This window comes from Suillus paluster (genome assembly GCF_016628075.1).
Source record: "Suillus paluster strain FC165 chromosome Unknown EDB91scaffold_91, whole genome shotgun sequence".
NCBI classification, from domain to species: Eukaryota; Fungi; Basidiomycota; class Agaricomycetes; order Boletales; family Suillaceae; genus Suillus; species Suillus paluster.
The window spans coordinates 13,997-29,176 of NW_024537651.1; the positions used below are offsets into that span (position 1 = coordinate 13,997).

Genomic DNA, 15,180 nt, shown 5'->3' on the forward strand with positions numbered 1-15,180 from the left:
ATAGACATGTGCCGTATCAAAGAACTCGTCCTGCTAGGTCCCCACATATGCTCCCCGGTCCTTGATATCCCCCACCACCTTGCACGCCAGAATGTATGGGTTCCAAGGCCAACAGACTCAGAGACGCCCGAGTGGTGCTCCCGCTCCTGATTCTCAGCAGCCAGCACTGGTAGGGGCAGGAGAAGCATATCCTCAATATAATATACCCCAGGTCGCCGGGAAAGTGTCGTATCAGCCGCCTCAACACGATCCATACTTCAGTGGTAATGTACCTCGATTTGAGATGGTAAGAGCTTGTAGATCGCCCACTAAAAGTCAAGCGACTTACTGGATGCGATTCAGTCAGGCAATGGACAGCACGGTGACCACAACACCAGCGGCGCATTCGCTGGGGGACCTATGTACCAAGATCATTTAAACAACAGGCTTCGTTCCACCAGTCCGCAGCACTCACCCGATATGCGTCAGCCATCCCCGTATCCTTTTTTCGGTGCACACCAGACACCCGTCCAGTCCATGCGAGCTGGTAGCGTGCCACAGAATTTCAGCTCAAATAGTACATCCTCTCGAGGCAAAACACCATACCGTCATTTCGCAGGAGACTCGGGTAGTGAGGCATCTTCGCGGGCACCATCTGTTGTTCCTGGAAGCGAGGAGTATCAAGCTATGATGCTATATTCAATGGGTCGACAGCCTGCCACTCACCTTCCGCACGTGAACCAGAACGTGAATAGGCGAAATGGGGCACTTGAGCAGTCGCCAAATTTGAATGAGACCGTTGCATATCTTGTCACAGAGGTCAAACGACTGACCGAACACGCACAGCACACCGATAAGGAGCTCGTTCTACAAAAGAATGATTAATGGTAGTGGCCTCGTAGAAATACACTTAGTACTCACCGTGGGTCCCGGACGCATCGTTTCGAAGGTAAAAGTAAAAGCTTGTACATGAGCTGGCAACTCGAGCCTGATAGTATTTGACATAGCGCTCGAGTTACGGACTTAGCGAAATTTTCGAAAAACTCACCTTGCTTCAAGTCTACCCTAAGCAGACATCGAGAAGTTGAATTTACTGGGCTGGATAGTGGTGGAATAGCAGGTATCTGAAGAGAATAAACGGAGGTCCGAAAAAGTGTGTTGGTGAAGTTGGAAAAGCGTCTGTTTACATCTGTTGCTTCAGACCGAGCGAGCAAAATTTGCGACATGTCGGATTTACGTCTGATTACGAGCTAGGTACGTTTACAGTCGTGTTATACACATTGTCTCCCTCGGATTACGGTTGGTGTAAAAAACTCGTTTCCGCAGTGATTCTTGCGTTGAAATTCATTTGTGGGGGTGGGGGCCGTAAGCATGTGATATGATGAACCTTCTTGCCCCGAGCTGTCATACAATATGGACGTGCGAAGGGGTATCAGTTGATACAGATAGCGGGGTACAAATGGAAATAGAGATCTCTGTTCTTATATCTACCATATCTCTGGTCTCCTGACGTCCATGATATTGGGAATAGAAAGACGCGATTCTCTTGTGCTCTTCACCGCGTTGCCGTGCCAGCAAAATTGCGCCGAAAGGCTGTCCGAGGCGAACGATCAACCGCAATGCTCGTGAGCGAGATTCCGAATCACCAGACCAGCGAGGCGACTCCTACCCGAACAAGGACAAAGCATCCAAGCTCATATTGCTTACATAGTCAGGTAGCTCCAGGAGATTACGATTCCATGGACGGACGAGCAAGAATGTCCGCCAAATGGGTCTTGCCTGCGAGAATGGAACCAGCTTGGCTTGTGCGGTGATCAGCAGGTGGGCGGGCGCATCAGTGAACTGATGCGCCGTAGATATCGTCATATGTAGAACTTCTTTCCTTTACTATCGTGGGAAGTATAGGTGCATTGAGCTCTTGGCTCATCAGGTGCCCAGGGGGTGGGCTTGTACAATGTAAAGGCTGCAACAACGTTATCATTACGTGTCCTGCTCCAGCGTAGCCTTCCAGATACTATCATTCCGGGTAATCTGCAACTAGCATGTAATATGCAAAATGTTCAAAACACCTCAACGCGCTGCTCGACTCACTTCAAAAAATTCAGGCATATGTAGACTACTTATAGATGATGTATTGTCCAAGTAGAATGAAAATTTCTTGAGTGTTGGAGCTGCGAGAGATGAAATAGTGGTAATTTGTAACCATGCAGGAACATAAATCATCCAGATCCCATAGATCCTACAGATATATTCACAAAGTTATACCTGGAGCATGACAATCACCTCGTCAGGATTCCAGAACACAATTTCGATAAAGGTCATTCTGTTGTTTTAAGATGCTATAGAGGAAGAATTGACGACATGTATGAAAACGTGACAGCAGATAGGAGAGAGTGTAAGAAATTCAATCTCCTCTACGGCACACTCGGCTAGTGCACGGCATCTGCACTCTCCACACCAAGTCTTGCATTGTGTTGTGTCGTCTCCTCTTGCATCATTCTCGCATCCTTGTTACAATGGCACCAAACCACAGGCGTACTATCCGTCAGAAGAAAGCCGAAGCAAGACATGATTCGTCAAAATTCAATGCACAAACCATTTGGTGGCTATCAGCCACAGCCTATCCCTCCGAGTCAACCCTCGATGGTGCGCATGGATCTTCCCCCACCCGGGTATGCACCCCCATATTGTCCCATGCACCATTCCGCACCTCAGCTTCAGCCTCCACATATTCCTCACTTTGCGCCGGCTGGTAGAGCAGATGTTCGAGTTGGTGGTGAGGCACAGATATATGATGTCGCAGGCCGTCAGCTCTATTCAGGACCATATCACCAGTACAATCACAATAACTACATGAATCGCGATACTTAATAATAATATATTGCTGTATTCAGTACTTTCAGAGCTTTGCACAACTTCAACAACTTCAAGTTCGACGACTCAACGCCAACAGATCGAGAGCTGCGGAGAGTCAAAGTTGACGGTGCCGGTGCTGCGCCGAGGCGTGACACGACGTGACCATATTTTGCAGATTAGCAGTCAGACCCTGAATTTTCTCGGCTTTCATCCGACACCACACCACAACGTCCTAAAAATGAGCAAAAATCAGATCTATATAGAGGTGGTACGAATCTACAACTCTCTAAATTCGTGGAAGATAAAATGAAGTGGTTGACGAGCTACAAAAGATTTGCTGAAAAAGTTGCAGATTACCCGGAATGATAGTATAATTAACGCACTGCCAAACAAATCTGACATTCACTATCGTAAGTACCGGCGTTATGCTGAAGTCCATTAAGTGAATCATTGTCCGCACAACACGCGCGCCCTTCAAGCCCGGGGTGCACGATCTCGCCACCCCAACACCTAGCCACGCAAATGTTGTCTGATTAAAGTGATACAGAGGTTACCTTCATCACATTGGACCAAATAGCTGGAGCCATCCCAAAGCTAAAACACTTTCCCCGCAGATTCGCATACCACAGGTCCACTTCACACAACCTTCCAACCCCAAAACGGACCTACGCGTGTCGACCATAAGCCGCACCAACGCCTAACAAAGCACCAGCACTCACCAAGCGGGTCTGGTCTCTCATGCCGCGCCCCCGTCCACAATCCCAAAAATCCCACCGCTGCACCCGGCCCCCCAATTTGCACAGCCTCCGACGACCACTCAGGCTTGCTAGAACCCGCCGCCGAGGACACCTTTGAATCCGAATTCGCATCAGAAATACGTACGCAAGGAACCCCAAACCACGCGGGTGGCAGAGCAAAACGAAAGCACTCACCAGCGACCATCGGATGGCTCCGTCGCCGATCATGCTCACCGTACCGGTGACTTTGCGCAGGTCGTCTAGACTGCGGTCAGACCCTATGGACTCGCCCTCGACGTGGATGGTGGGGAGGGGCCGGGCGGTGCTGCCTGGTACGATGGGGGATTCGGAATAGCCAGTTATACGGATGGCAAGTGGCATAATTCGGCAGGCTTCTTGCATGCCGTATTCGAGGAACCTTTGAGGTTCGAGCTGTAGTATGTAGCGATGGATTAGAGGGTAGGGTTTTGTCTAATGATGCGGCTCACGTTGTGTACTGCGAAGGATATATACCGCATTTAGTATGGAGGAGTGAGGCAAACCAAGCGTGCTTACCCAGGAGTTCTCGATAATCCAGCCAGCAAATACACCGTCTGCACATATCAACAAAATCAAATCAAACTTTTCGAAGAATGCATGGTTCGAAACCCACTTCCAAATACCACTAACCCCTGCCCAATCCCATCCCTCAACTTCACCTTGCTTACTCTTCCCATTGTCCTGAGACCCCTCCTCCCCCTTCCCAGGCCGATCTACCCACGCGTTCCAATACCCAGGCGACCCACCCACACACGTCGTATGCATCTTTCGCATATACGGTAAAATATCACCCATCGAAAGTGCATTCGGCTCCGGCTCCCGCCTAAACACCTCCCTCAAATTCGCTTCCACCACCATACGCGCAGACGCGAGCCACACATAATCAGGTACGAGCTCGTACGGCTCGATTGGCGGGCTCAGATTAAGCCTACGGCTGGACTCGCGCAGCATCCCAAATTCGTCGTCGTCATCATCGTCATCGTACCTGTCCTCTTCCTCGTCAGAACTTTCAGGTTGGTTTGAGGAGTCATCGGTGTCGCGCTGGACAGTTTGGAAGGGGCCCCACATGCGTGCGGGGTTGAGGTAGCGCATGTCATAGACGCGTCTGCGGGCGAGGGTACGAGCGTCAGCAGACTGTTCTTCGGCGGTGTATAACGACGATGGCGGTCGTGGGATTGGCAGGGGAGGTAGAGAGCGTGTCTCGTCCTCGTCAGGAGTGGGTGAGTCTGATGAAGCCAACGGGGATGCTAATTGAGCAGCTGGCCAGGCTCCGGGAACGGTTGCAAGATCTGGTTCTGAGGATAATCCAGGAGTGAGTAGGTCTAGGAGATCGAGTGCTGGTGCGGAAATAGGTATAAAGCCGGTGCAGCACACGAGTTTGTGGAATAAGTGGGCGACCTCTGACCCGTCCCAGTGCGATGCAGAGGTTAGAGCAGGTTGGTACGGCGCATGACCCTGGACATCTATAGGTAGCCGTGCCAGTAGCGTGCGCGTGAGCTCTGGTGGGAGGCCGATTTCTAATAGCTCCTGAAGCCATTTCGCATTGACGCTCTCGAGCATGGAACTGTAGTTGGCAGTAAGTAGGAGAAGCAGGGGTGGGAATGGGGGAGAGTTGATCATGGGTGCGAAGGGGGAATTGGACTCGGGGACGTCGGTTAGGATGGTGAGAGAGACGGGTGGGGTGGATCGGATGGGGGTGGATGTGGTGATAGCTGAGAGTAGTGCTTTCACAACAGATACGTTGGAGACCTCCCGCTGCGAACATACTGGGGCCGTCGCTGGCACTGGAGGTGGAGGATGTCTGATATACCTTGCTGCGCTAATACGGTCTGTGTACTCCTGTGTCCAGTCAAACTTATGGGCGTCAAAGTTGGGGTGACCACCTGATATGGTGCTGAGATTGCTCAAAGCTGGTCTGGGGTCATCAAAGGTGGTAAGGAAGATCTCGCGCCAGAGGTGTTGGTCTGGGCAGCGGTAGATTATGTCGAAGAATAACTTGCTCGTCTGGGAGAGCGCTGCTATTGAACTTGTGTCGCCGGAGGCTGCGGACACAATGAGCACAGCTTCGATGAGTTCTGCTGGAAGGTCAGTAATGGTGGAAACCATGTCTGGATCGTCAGTAGATAAGACAAGCTCGACAGCTAGTAATTATACTATGTCATTCAGTCGCTTCTCACGGACGGCGTGCGTGATACTTTAGTATCGGTAAGCAACGGAGTCTAACGTGGATTCAATGCAAGAATGTGGTGTAAGATATCGAAAGCGTGGCAAAGGTGTTGAGCAAACGTTCCTCACTCTACAGTACCTGAAGCCGTTATAGAGACTTTGACGTTGGTCCGCCCACTCCTCGTGCCCTGAGCTTCAATGGTCCTGACCACCTCCATCCCTTCATCTACTTCACCGAAAACAACGTGCTTGCCATCCAACCATGATGTGACCACAGTAGTGATGAAGAACTACGAAGCCCATCAGTATTTAATATAAATTCGACAATAATCACGCACTTGAGAACCGTTAGTGTTCGGGCCAGCGTTCGCCATGGACAGTAGTCCAGGTTTCTCGTGCTTCAGCTTGAAATTCTCATCTGTATATCAAATCATCAGTCATACAACAAGAAACCCGAATTTCAAAAGAACCAACCTGCGAACTTCTCCCCGTATATCGACTTGCCGCCAGTGCCGTCGTGTCGCGTGAAATCACCCCCTTGAAGCATGAACTAAAAAAAACCACATCTGTTAGGTATGAAAATCGTCGAAGAGGAAAAATATGATTTACAGTGGGGATGACACGGTGAAAAGTGCTTCCAGCATAACCGAACCCGTGTTGGCCCGTAGCAAGTTCCCTGAAATTCTTCGCGGTCTTGGGGACGATGTCGTCGTATAGTTTAAATGTTATGCGCCCGGACGGCTTGTTGTCTATGGCAATGTCGAACTGCAAAGACTTAATTCTAGTGACAGCAAATAAAATCCGTTGGAACTTACGAATACGCGCGAAGACCTAGCAGCCCAAATTTTTTGTGAGCGAATTGAACAACTACGAAGAAACTACTCACAGAGGCTTTGCGGTCGACGCGGAGGTCGTGAAACGGCGAAGGAATGAATTCATCATGGGTTGGTCAGATAGATACGATGCACCAGCGACAACTACGAAGACACCTGCACCTGTCAAAACAAGCGTTTTCTGCAAACCCATCCTCTTGCACTGCCACCCCGCCACCAACGCGAACCAACCTTACCAAATTGAGAATAGAAATAAAAATAAATAAAAGCGCCGTCTTGAAAAGATAGAACGACTGTCTTCATTGTTTCGAGGTCTTAAGACTACGGGAGACTAACACAGTCTAGGGGAGACTACGCTGGATCTAGCACGGCGTTGCAGCTGCCCAATTGATATTATGCACCGGGAATTAGAGCTGTTTATTTTTGAAGAAAGAAAAAATCATTCGATGTAAGTACTTGACAAGAAGTTGGAGCCGTATGATATTACGCGGTCGGTTGGTGTGTTCGTTTTTGCGAAACAGCTGCCAACATGAATTCCAATGGGTCGGGGGTACATTTCTTTATCGCGCGGTTGAAAGTTGTTCGCGATGAGTCACCGCCGATGGCGGTTGCACCTTTATGTATGTGGCACCCTTCGTTGACGTCTCCTTTCACTGCGATGTCATGTGTCCAACCTTGCGGAGGATCTTGTGGATGAGCGCTCCGATGCTTATTTGTCCTCGAAAGTGGTTCTCGATCTCGAGACAGAGTGGAGTCGTGGCAAGAACGAAGGATGTGGAGGCTGCTAGTGTCTGCTCATACCGTTGAAAATTCACATGACATGATGCTGAGGGTGCACAAGAGATTTTACGGCGTCTGCTCCCCTGGCATGGTAGATTCATGTTCTTGTTCGGCGTCGACCATGGACCTATCCTACGGGGAACTGCTCCTATTCGGAGGACGGCGTATAGTTGCCGCCTGTTCTATGACGATTGGTCAGGAGTGAATAGGTGAATCGATCAAGTCCGAAGTGGCCGACTAAATAGGGACGACCCCGGACGGGGAAGGAGCTCGAGAGGATAGGCCTCTTATATTATAAGCAATAGCGGAGTATAGGAGAATGTGCATCATAAATTCCAGCCCACATACATACGTGACATACAGCGCTCTCGCATGGGAGTTGTCGCGAAGAACTTTGGACGTGGCCCATGGCCCGTCACGGTAGCGGTAGATTCTACTGCGTTGACCGTCGGCTGTAAAAGTTACAGTGACGAATTTGAGGACGACTATACCAGCCAGCGGACATGTGTTGAACAAGACTGTCATTCCGCGGCTTGTGCTCGTGATATATCTCATTATTCCGAGGGTTGAGCGTATGTAATGAGTGATGTGCTGTCAGCGAACGGTTTCCGCGACCCACGCTCTCGAACATTAGACTTTGGGGTGGTCTAATTGGCATTTAACGCGACGAGAGTCACGAGACAGACCAGGACGCGCGGCGACCAACCGACCCCACAAACTTTAGTCTCCCCTAGCGAGACGTGAGAACAGACATGTGAGTCGTTTGTGTTCCTGAACCTTGCCTGAACCCATCTTACACTAGCCTACACTGCCACCAAGTCCAAACATTGGATTTTCACCTTTGCTTCAGCGGTCACATTACTTCCGAGGTGGTCAACTGGTGATACATGGGAAATTGATATTTTCCGACGTAGTTCCGATACGTCTCCGCCTTCGCTAGAATGTTTTTTGTACCCAGGACGCCAAACATCAGCTGGTCCACCGGCAGTTATTCGCTTCCAGGTAGCAGCCGTACCGGGAAAGCTGTTCGGCCCCAGCGTGTCGCCGCACGTAAGTACCGTAGGTACAGATACTTTTGATAGTGTGTCTTCGCCCAGAGTTCACAGAGATGCGCCAAGTCCACCTCACTGTACTCCTTAGCTTTGCGGCATTCGCTACAGCTTTTTTACCTTCCGCTAGTCAGCACGACCACCGCTCAACCAAAGATGCCAAAGTGCTGATTCTCGGAGGCGGTGTTGCTGGCGTTATTGCCGCGCGTACCCTGCACAGGAAGGGCATCGACGACTTCCTGATTGTCGAAGCACGCGATGAGCTCGGCGGAAGGATGCAGAATTATACTTTTGGCGTCCCCGGAAAACAATACACGATCGAACTCGGCCCTAACTGGATTCAGGGAACGCAGACCGGCAACGGGACAGCCAATCCCATTCTGGTCCTCGCTCGAAAGCACCATGTCAAGAACCAGTATAATAATTATGACAGCATCAGTACGTTTAAGATTAGATTTTAATATTTAGTCTGGGCTCATCACTGGTCAACAGCCACCTACGACTATAATGGGTTCAAAGAATATCGACACCTCTTGGACACGTCGTACAATCAATTTGTACAAACTGGAGTGGTTGCAGGTATTACCATCTACTCTATTCAGTTCTGTGTGCTCATACAATCTATGAGGGGAACGCGTCGAGACGCAGCAGGTTGATCTTAGCCTCCAAAGTGCGTACGGCATAATCGGTGCAACACCAAAGAACCTGTATGAAGCAGCTTGCCAGTATTATGAAGTCGACTGGGTACGTGAATATTTGCTATTCAAGCGTTCCGTATTCCTAATATTAAAGTCATTAGGAATGCAAGTATTTCCTTCTTAGTCGTCTTGATCCTGCTAATCATTGCGACGGCACATCTATCAGTTGCACAGGTACGAGGGCGTAATTACGGTGCTGGATTGTGATTCTCATGACTCTGGCACCAGAACCCAGGCCAAAATTCGTGGATAGCGACGGCCTGGGTATGTGTATATCTTTCTAGCGCACACGAACAAACACCTGACGATCCTCACAGAACAACAACTTCACCTTTGACACCGATATGGGTGGCTTCTCAGACACGAATAACCTCTGCATCGACCAGCGTGGTTTTAAAACTATCATCCAGGCCGAAGCTGCTGAGTTTCTTCAACCTCAACAGGTCTCCCTGAATTCAGTCGTCACGTCAATTGAATACAGTGATGATGGGGCGACAGTTACACTGACAGACGGTACTACTCTCACATCGGACTACGTGCTTTGTACGTTCAGTCTTGGGGTACTGCAATATGGTGATGTCGCTTTCAAGCCTGCTCTTCCTTCGTGGAAGATGGAGGCCATTCAAAGTCTGGTTATGGTACTGTCCGCTCAAGATTTTATTTACGGACAACCCTAACTGTTTGCAGGCTACCTATACCAAAATCTTCCTGCAGTTCGAAGAGAACTTTCTGGTTTGACACCGAGGTAAGGATGCGCATCGACGTTGAATATATCTTTAACTGGACTGGACTAGATGGCTATCTATGCAGACAAGGAACGTGGGAGGTATCCGATCTGGCAGAGTCTTGACCACGTCAAGTTCTTCCCTGGCTCTGGTCTCGTCTTTGTAACGGTGACCGTAAGTCTGCCATGATTCGTGCTCTACGTACTTTTGTCGCTGATTCCAACGATATCCAGGGCGATTTCTCACTGCGCATCGAAGCAATGGAAGATTCGGATGTTCAAGCCGAAGTCATGGAAGTCTTCCGAGCTATGTACCCCAACATCACCGTTCCTGATCCCGTCGCATTCCATTTCAAGCGCTGGAATGCTGACCCTCTCTTCCGTGGCTCCTATTCCAATTGGCCCGCTTCTTTCCTTCCCGGCCATTCTACAAACCTGAGGGCGACAGTGAACCAGACGCTCTGGTTTGCAGGTGAAGGTACCAGCTTGAAGTACTACGGTGCGTTTTTCTCTAACAATGGTGCGCTTGTTCATGAAGACTAAATATGTATATATGTAGGTTTCCTTCATGGTGCTTATTACGAGGGCTTGCATGCCGGGGGCGAGATTGCTAAGTGCGTTGAGGATGGGGGATGCGCTGGACTGCAGCATGTGAATACTGTGCTTGATGCTTCTCCTTATCCATTCGTGTCTATCACACCTTGAGGTACTTACATTCTATCTCTCGTCGTATTGTCGTTCCCTTGAACCACAGCAATTTTTTTTGAGCAGTTCAGTAGGAACTACTAGCTATAGTGGGACATTGATCCTCGATGAACGTCGAAGACCTTGCTTGCTCACTACGCGCGTAGATTATTATGCCTCGCGAACCAACTGTTACGTTGGGTGCCCGGTGCGGCGAGAGTGACAGCCGAAAATCCTTTGCAATATTAGCTCATTGAAGTTGAAGACGGTCAGAGACTCAGAGTCGTCGCAGGTCACGTGAATACCTAAACTATTCTAATCAGAACTTCGACGTCTTCCAAGTACATAGTCATAGGTGCACTCATAGGTCCCGGAGAGAATGAACTCCTCCAGTATTCGTGCGATAAGCCTGGTTTTTCGATCCACAACCAAAGCGTTATGAGTGTACGCGAGAGAAAATGGAAAGAACTCACTGCGGGGACAACTTGAAGAGCCAGCGATATCATGGGCAGTACAGAAAGTGCAGGAGTTGGATTGCACATGATTGTCCCTCATCCCCTATGACCGATGATTATCGTGATAACCTGTGTTTAGCGTTAGTCGCATGTATCATGATCACATCCACCAGGTAGTACCCACGCGGGTTATGCATAGAAACGCTCGGTAAAGTACGCATGTATTCCGTAGCTCGATAATACCCCACCCATGATGCATCTCAGTTTCATTGTCAACTTGAACACTGTCTGCAAGAACAGTGACAGGCGGGTAGCCACGACGAATACTGTGAGCGTCTTCAAGTCCGGTGAGAGCAAGGTGTAGCGGCGGCTCGACACAGTAATACTACTAATTCCGCATGCAGAGATTCGCAGTGCATGATGGAGTGCGGCGGCGTAGATCGACAGGATCGAGTTTGGTCAGCCATAGGATCGAGTTCAGCCGTATTGTCGAAGATCAGTCTTCCCTATGTAGACGAACCAAGGAATCCAGGGAAACATGTATCACCAGGGAAATATTGCGCTGCTAAACCATATCGGTGCGACTTCTTGGACTGGGACTTGTCGAGAAAGGAGTAGCGTTAATGAGCGATGAGGTGATGGTGGTTGGTACCGCAGAGCACCACCAGGGGGTGCAAAGAAGGTCAAAGTCGGATAACAAATTATGCCTAGGCTCAGCCGAGATAGGTGGGGTACACGTACTACCCTCATCGTTTTGAGATCCGGGAGCCGAACAGGAAGAAATGCATTACTCAAGTTGCTTGGTTAGGCCTTAGGAATGGAGCATGAACAAAGACTAACGGAGAACCGAATTGAGGGGTAAATGGTAATTGAGCATTACTGAATTTGGTAATTACCCTACCGAACGTCCAGTTCGAACGTCGGTTCCGGACTTGATGGAAGACTCGTGACTACCACGCCCGTAGTTCACAAAGGCCGAATGTAGGATAGACTTTTACTACAGGACTCGAAATGAGGATAGGAGGGGCGAATTCCAAGGGACTCGCGAACTTTGATTGCAACATTTTCTAGAGGTGGGCGGGTCAGAGCTCGACAAGCGCATATATCCAGCTTACGGTTTGTCTTCAAACTTCGTGATGTCAAGTCATCGAGAACATGAGGTACTTGCAGGTAGGCCAGAGAATCACGTATGATTGCTTAAATTATGTCCAATACGCCCTGCTGACAAGGTCCACTCTCACCTGGAACATTGACTTCAACTATGACTCAGATGTGGAGGCCAAGCGTAGTGCCTAGTAGAAGATGCGGACAAAAAGGTTCATTTGCGCGTCTCATCCACTCGAAAAGACAAGCTTTATTAGTGCCAGAATCTGTAAGTCCAATCGTCATATATGTACACCAGGTCCTCTCACATCTCCTCAGTGTAGCTCGCCGGTCGCTGACGCTCCTTAGTAGCCTACGAGACATAGGCATTCAAACAAGTTACACAACGCCACCGTTTGTTGGTTTGCAACACTGTGGTCAGGCTGCTGGCGACTGGGAGTCCCGCATGTGGGTAAGCGGCTTCGGGGCGTCCCTCCTAGAGCTAACGCTCGTAGATGTAGCTCAACCTCGCACATCGTGCCGCAGGTGACTCACCGCGAGAGACCAAGCTAGCAGTCAAGGCAAGTGTTTTTTTTAAATTGGTGACCTAGTCCAAAGACAATCAAATTACAGAATTACGACAAGCTGGCTTGGCAATCGCTCTCCAGTTATCATGCAACACAAAGACACATTTCCGTCATCACTAAGGGCCAACAAGTACTCATATATTTGTATCTAAGAATGCCGGAAGTACTTCATAGCCCACCCTTACTTACTCGCGTCCGACTAGCGGCAGGCATGATTTTCGACTGGTCAGCTTCCGGCTCGGGGTCAGCGTAACACCCGCCGCACGTATAAATGAGTTCTCGGTATAGTGATGATTTGAGGCGACGTGTCTTCACACCTCTTCAGTCTTGCAGAAATGCGTCACGTTCATTTCGCAGTGCTCCTTGGCTTTGCGGTTTTCACCTCAGCTTTGCCATCACGCTTCACTCGTCAGAACGACGACAGTTCACCCAAGAATGCCAAGGTGCTGATTCTCGGAGGCGGCGTTACCGGCGTCATCGCTGCGCGTACCCTGCATGAGAAAGGCATCGACGACTTCTTGATCGTCGAAGCACGCGATCAGCTTGGTGGAAGGATGCAAAACTATACTATTGGTGTCCCCGGCAAGCAGTACACGGTTGAGGTTGGCCCTAACTGGATCCAGGGAACGCAGACCGGCAACGGGACAGCTAATCCCATTCTGACCCTGGCTCGAAAGCACGATGTCAAGAACCAGTACAATGATCTTGATGGCAGTATCAGTATGTCTATGATTAGACATTTCCATATACTAGTCTTGACTCATCACTGGTGAACAGCGACCTACGACTATAATGGGTTCAACGACTATCGGGACCTCTTGAACACATCAATCGATCAATTTACACAAACCGGAGTAGTTGCAGGTATAGCCGTCCACTCTCTCCAGTTCTGTGTGCTCATAAAATCTATAAGGGGAACGCGTCAAGACGCAGCAGGTTGATCTCAGCCTCCAAAGTGCATACGGTATCATTGGTGCAACGCCAAAGAACCTGTATGAATCAGCTTGTCAGTATTATGAAGTTGATTGGGTACGTGAATGTTTGTTATCCAAGCATTCCGGGTTCCTGATCTTAAACTGGTTAGGAATGCAAGTGTATCCTGCCTTAGCTATCTTGATGCTGCTAATCTTCGTAACTGTACATCCATTAGATGCACAGGTACGGAAGCGCAACCATGTTACTGTATTATGATCCTCATTAGACTCGTACTAGTCGCCGGACCAAACTTCATGGATCGCATCAGCCTGGGTATGTATATATATTTCTAGTCCACGCACAGCGTGAATATCTGATCCATCCACGCAGAACACGAACTTCACTTTTGATACGGATATGGGTGGCTTCTCAGACGAGAATAACCTCTGCATCGACCAGCGTGGCTTCAAAACAATTATCCAGGCCGAGGCTGCTGAGTTTATTCAGCCTCAACAGGTCTCCCTGAATTCAGTCGTCGCGTCGATTGAATACAGTGAGGATGGGGCAACAGTTACACTAACAGACGGTACTACTCTCACATCGGACTACGTGCTTTGTACGTTTAGTCTTGGGGTACTGCAATATGGTGATGTCGCGTTCAAGCCTGCTCTTCCTTCGTGGAAGATGGAGGCGATTCAAAGCATGGTCATGGTACGTCTGCTCAAGAGTTCATTTTCGGACAACCTAACTGTCTATAGGGTACATATACCAAAATCTTCCTGCAATTTGAAGAGAAGTTCTGGTTTGACACTGAGGTGAGGATGCGCATTGACGTTGGTTATTGTCTAATGCGTCTGGATTAGATGGCCGTATATGCAGACAAGGAACGTGGGAGGTATCCGATCTGGCAGAATCTTGACCACGTCAACTTCTTCCCTGGCTCTGGTCTGGTCTTTGTGACCGTAACCGTAAGTCAGCCGCCGCTCTTCTACTTGCTTTCTTTGCTGTTCTCAACGATCATCCAGGGCGATTTCTCACTGCGCATCGAGGCGATGGAAGATTCGGATGTTCAAGCCGAAGTCATGGAAGTCCTTCGAGCTATGTACCCTACCACCACCGTTCCTGATCCCGTCGCATTCCATTTCAAGCGCTGGCATGCGGACCCCCTCTTCCGTGGCTCCTATTCAAATTGGCCCCCTTCTTTCCTTCCTGGTCACTCCGAAAACCTGAAGGCGACAGTGGACCAGAGACTCTGGTTTGCGGGTGAAGCTACGAGTTTGAAGTACTTCGGTGCGTGCTTTCCCTGAGTGACTCGGGATGTGCTTATTCATGATGGCGAATATAGGTTTCCTTCATGGTGCTTATTATGAGGGGTTGCATGCTGGGGAGGAGATTGCGAAGTGCATTGCGGGCGGGGGATGCGCTGGAATGCAGCATGAGGATTATGTGGTTGATGCTGAACCCTATCCATTCGTATCTATTACACCTTGAGGTGCTTACCGTCATGTCGTAGTCACCTTGTACAGCATCGTTCTCGAGAGTATCTGTAAGGTAGGCGTCGCTGCTGGCGAAGCCCCTGCAACGCTCTAAACGCG

At 49.5% G+C, this 15,180-nt stretch overlaps 6 protein-coding genes across 6 annotated transcripts; 3 read left to right on the forward strand and 3 right to left on the reverse strand.

Moving 5' to 3' along the window:
• Positions 1-91: 91 nt before the first annotated feature.
• On the forward strand, positions 92-864 carry EDB91DRAFT_1253723 (uncharacterized protein; the record flags this gene model as incomplete). The annotated part of the gene is made up of 2 exons (XM_041323698.1): positions 92-286; positions 343-864. 2 exons carry the CDS (start codon positions 92-94, stop codon positions 862-864), a joined length of 717 nt encoding a protein of 238 aa, XP_041171928.1.
• Positions 865-3,378: 2,514 nt separating this feature from the next.
• EDB91DRAFT_885649 (uncharacterized protein) lies at positions 3,379-5,898 on the reverse strand. Its single transcript, XM_041328715.1, has 6 exons — positions 4,225-5,898; positions 4,128-4,165; positions 4,061-4,068; positions 3,768-4,004; positions 3,555-3,684; positions 3,379-3,500 (listed from the first exon to the last, which is right to left on the reverse strand). Exons 1-6 carry the CDS (start codon positions 5,715-5,717, stop codon positions 3,472-3,474), a joined length of 1,935 nt encoding a protein of 644 aa, XP_041171929.1. The 5' UTR covers positions 5,718-5,898; the 3' UTR covers positions 3,379-3,471.
• Positions 5,899-5,902: 4 nt separating this feature from the next.
• EDB91DRAFT_1060922 (cyclophilin-like domain-containing protein) lies at positions 5,903-6,716 on the reverse strand (the record flags this gene model as incomplete). The annotated part of the gene is made up of 5 exons (XM_041314390.1): positions 5,903-6,067; positions 6,116-6,195; positions 6,252-6,327; positions 6,387-6,558; positions 6,664-6,716. The coding sequence occupies 5 exons, from the start codon at positions 6,714-6,716 to the stop codon at positions 5,903-5,905; spliced, it is 546 nt and encodes a 181-aa protein (XP_041171930.1).
• Positions 6,717-8,498: 1,782 nt separating this feature from the next.
• EDB91DRAFT_1253725 (uncharacterized protein) lies at positions 8,499-10,566 on the forward strand (the record flags this gene model as incomplete). Its single annotated transcript, XM_041323699.1, has 10 exons — positions 8,499-8,877; positions 8,932-9,018; positions 9,068-9,183; positions 9,239-9,311; positions 9,373-9,401; positions 9,455-9,775; positions 9,825-9,869; positions 9,932-10,036; positions 10,096-10,360; positions 10,421-10,566. The coding sequence occupies 10 exons, from the start codon at positions 8,499-8,501 to the stop codon at positions 10,564-10,566; spliced, it is 1,566 nt and encodes a 521-aa protein (XP_041171931.1).
• Positions 10,567-10,708: 142 nt separating this feature from the next.
• EDB91DRAFT_885798 (uncharacterized protein) lies at positions 10,709-11,174 on the reverse strand. Its single transcript, XM_041328716.1, has one exon. It carries the CDS (start codon positions 11,085-11,087, stop codon positions 10,851-10,853), a length of 237 nt encoding a protein of 78 aa, XP_041171932.1. The 5' UTR covers positions 11,088-11,174; the 3' UTR covers positions 10,709-10,850.
• A 1,831-nt stretch (positions 11,175-13,005) lies between these two features.
• EDB91DRAFT_1228660 (uncharacterized protein) lies at positions 13,006-15,124 on the forward strand (the record flags this gene model as incomplete). Its single annotated transcript, XM_041321028.1, has 9 exons — positions 13,006-13,390; positions 13,448-13,534; positions 13,584-13,699; positions 13,883-13,918; positions 13,976-14,296; positions 14,344-14,400; positions 14,449-14,553; positions 14,611-14,875; positions 14,931-15,124. 9 exons carry the CDS (start codon positions 13,006-13,008, stop codon positions 15,074-15,076), a joined length of 1,518 nt encoding a protein of 505 aa, XP_041171933.1. The 3' UTR covers positions 15,077-15,124.
• Between the last annotated feature and the right edge of the window lie 56 nt (positions 15,125-15,180).

Bases quoted from the DNA above. Each gene is read 5' to 3' on its own strand.
- EDB91DRAFT_885798 (XM_041328716.1), bottom strand. From the start codon at position 11,087: ATGTGCAATCCAACTCCTGCACTTTCTGTACTGCCCATGATATCGCTG.
- EDB91DRAFT_885649 (XM_041328715.1), bottom strand. From the start codon at position 5,717: ATGGTTTCCACCATTACTGACCTTCCAGCAGAACTCATCGAAGCTGTG. The intron at 3,685-3,767 runs GTGAGTGCTTTC...TCGGATTCAAAG, and splicing joins GAGCCATCCGATGGTCGCTG to GTGTCCTCGGCGGCGGGTTC. The intron at 3,501-3,554 runs GTGAGTGCTGGT...CGACACGCGTAG, and splicing joins TGAGAGACCAGACCCGCTTG to GTCCGTTTTGGGGTTGGAAG.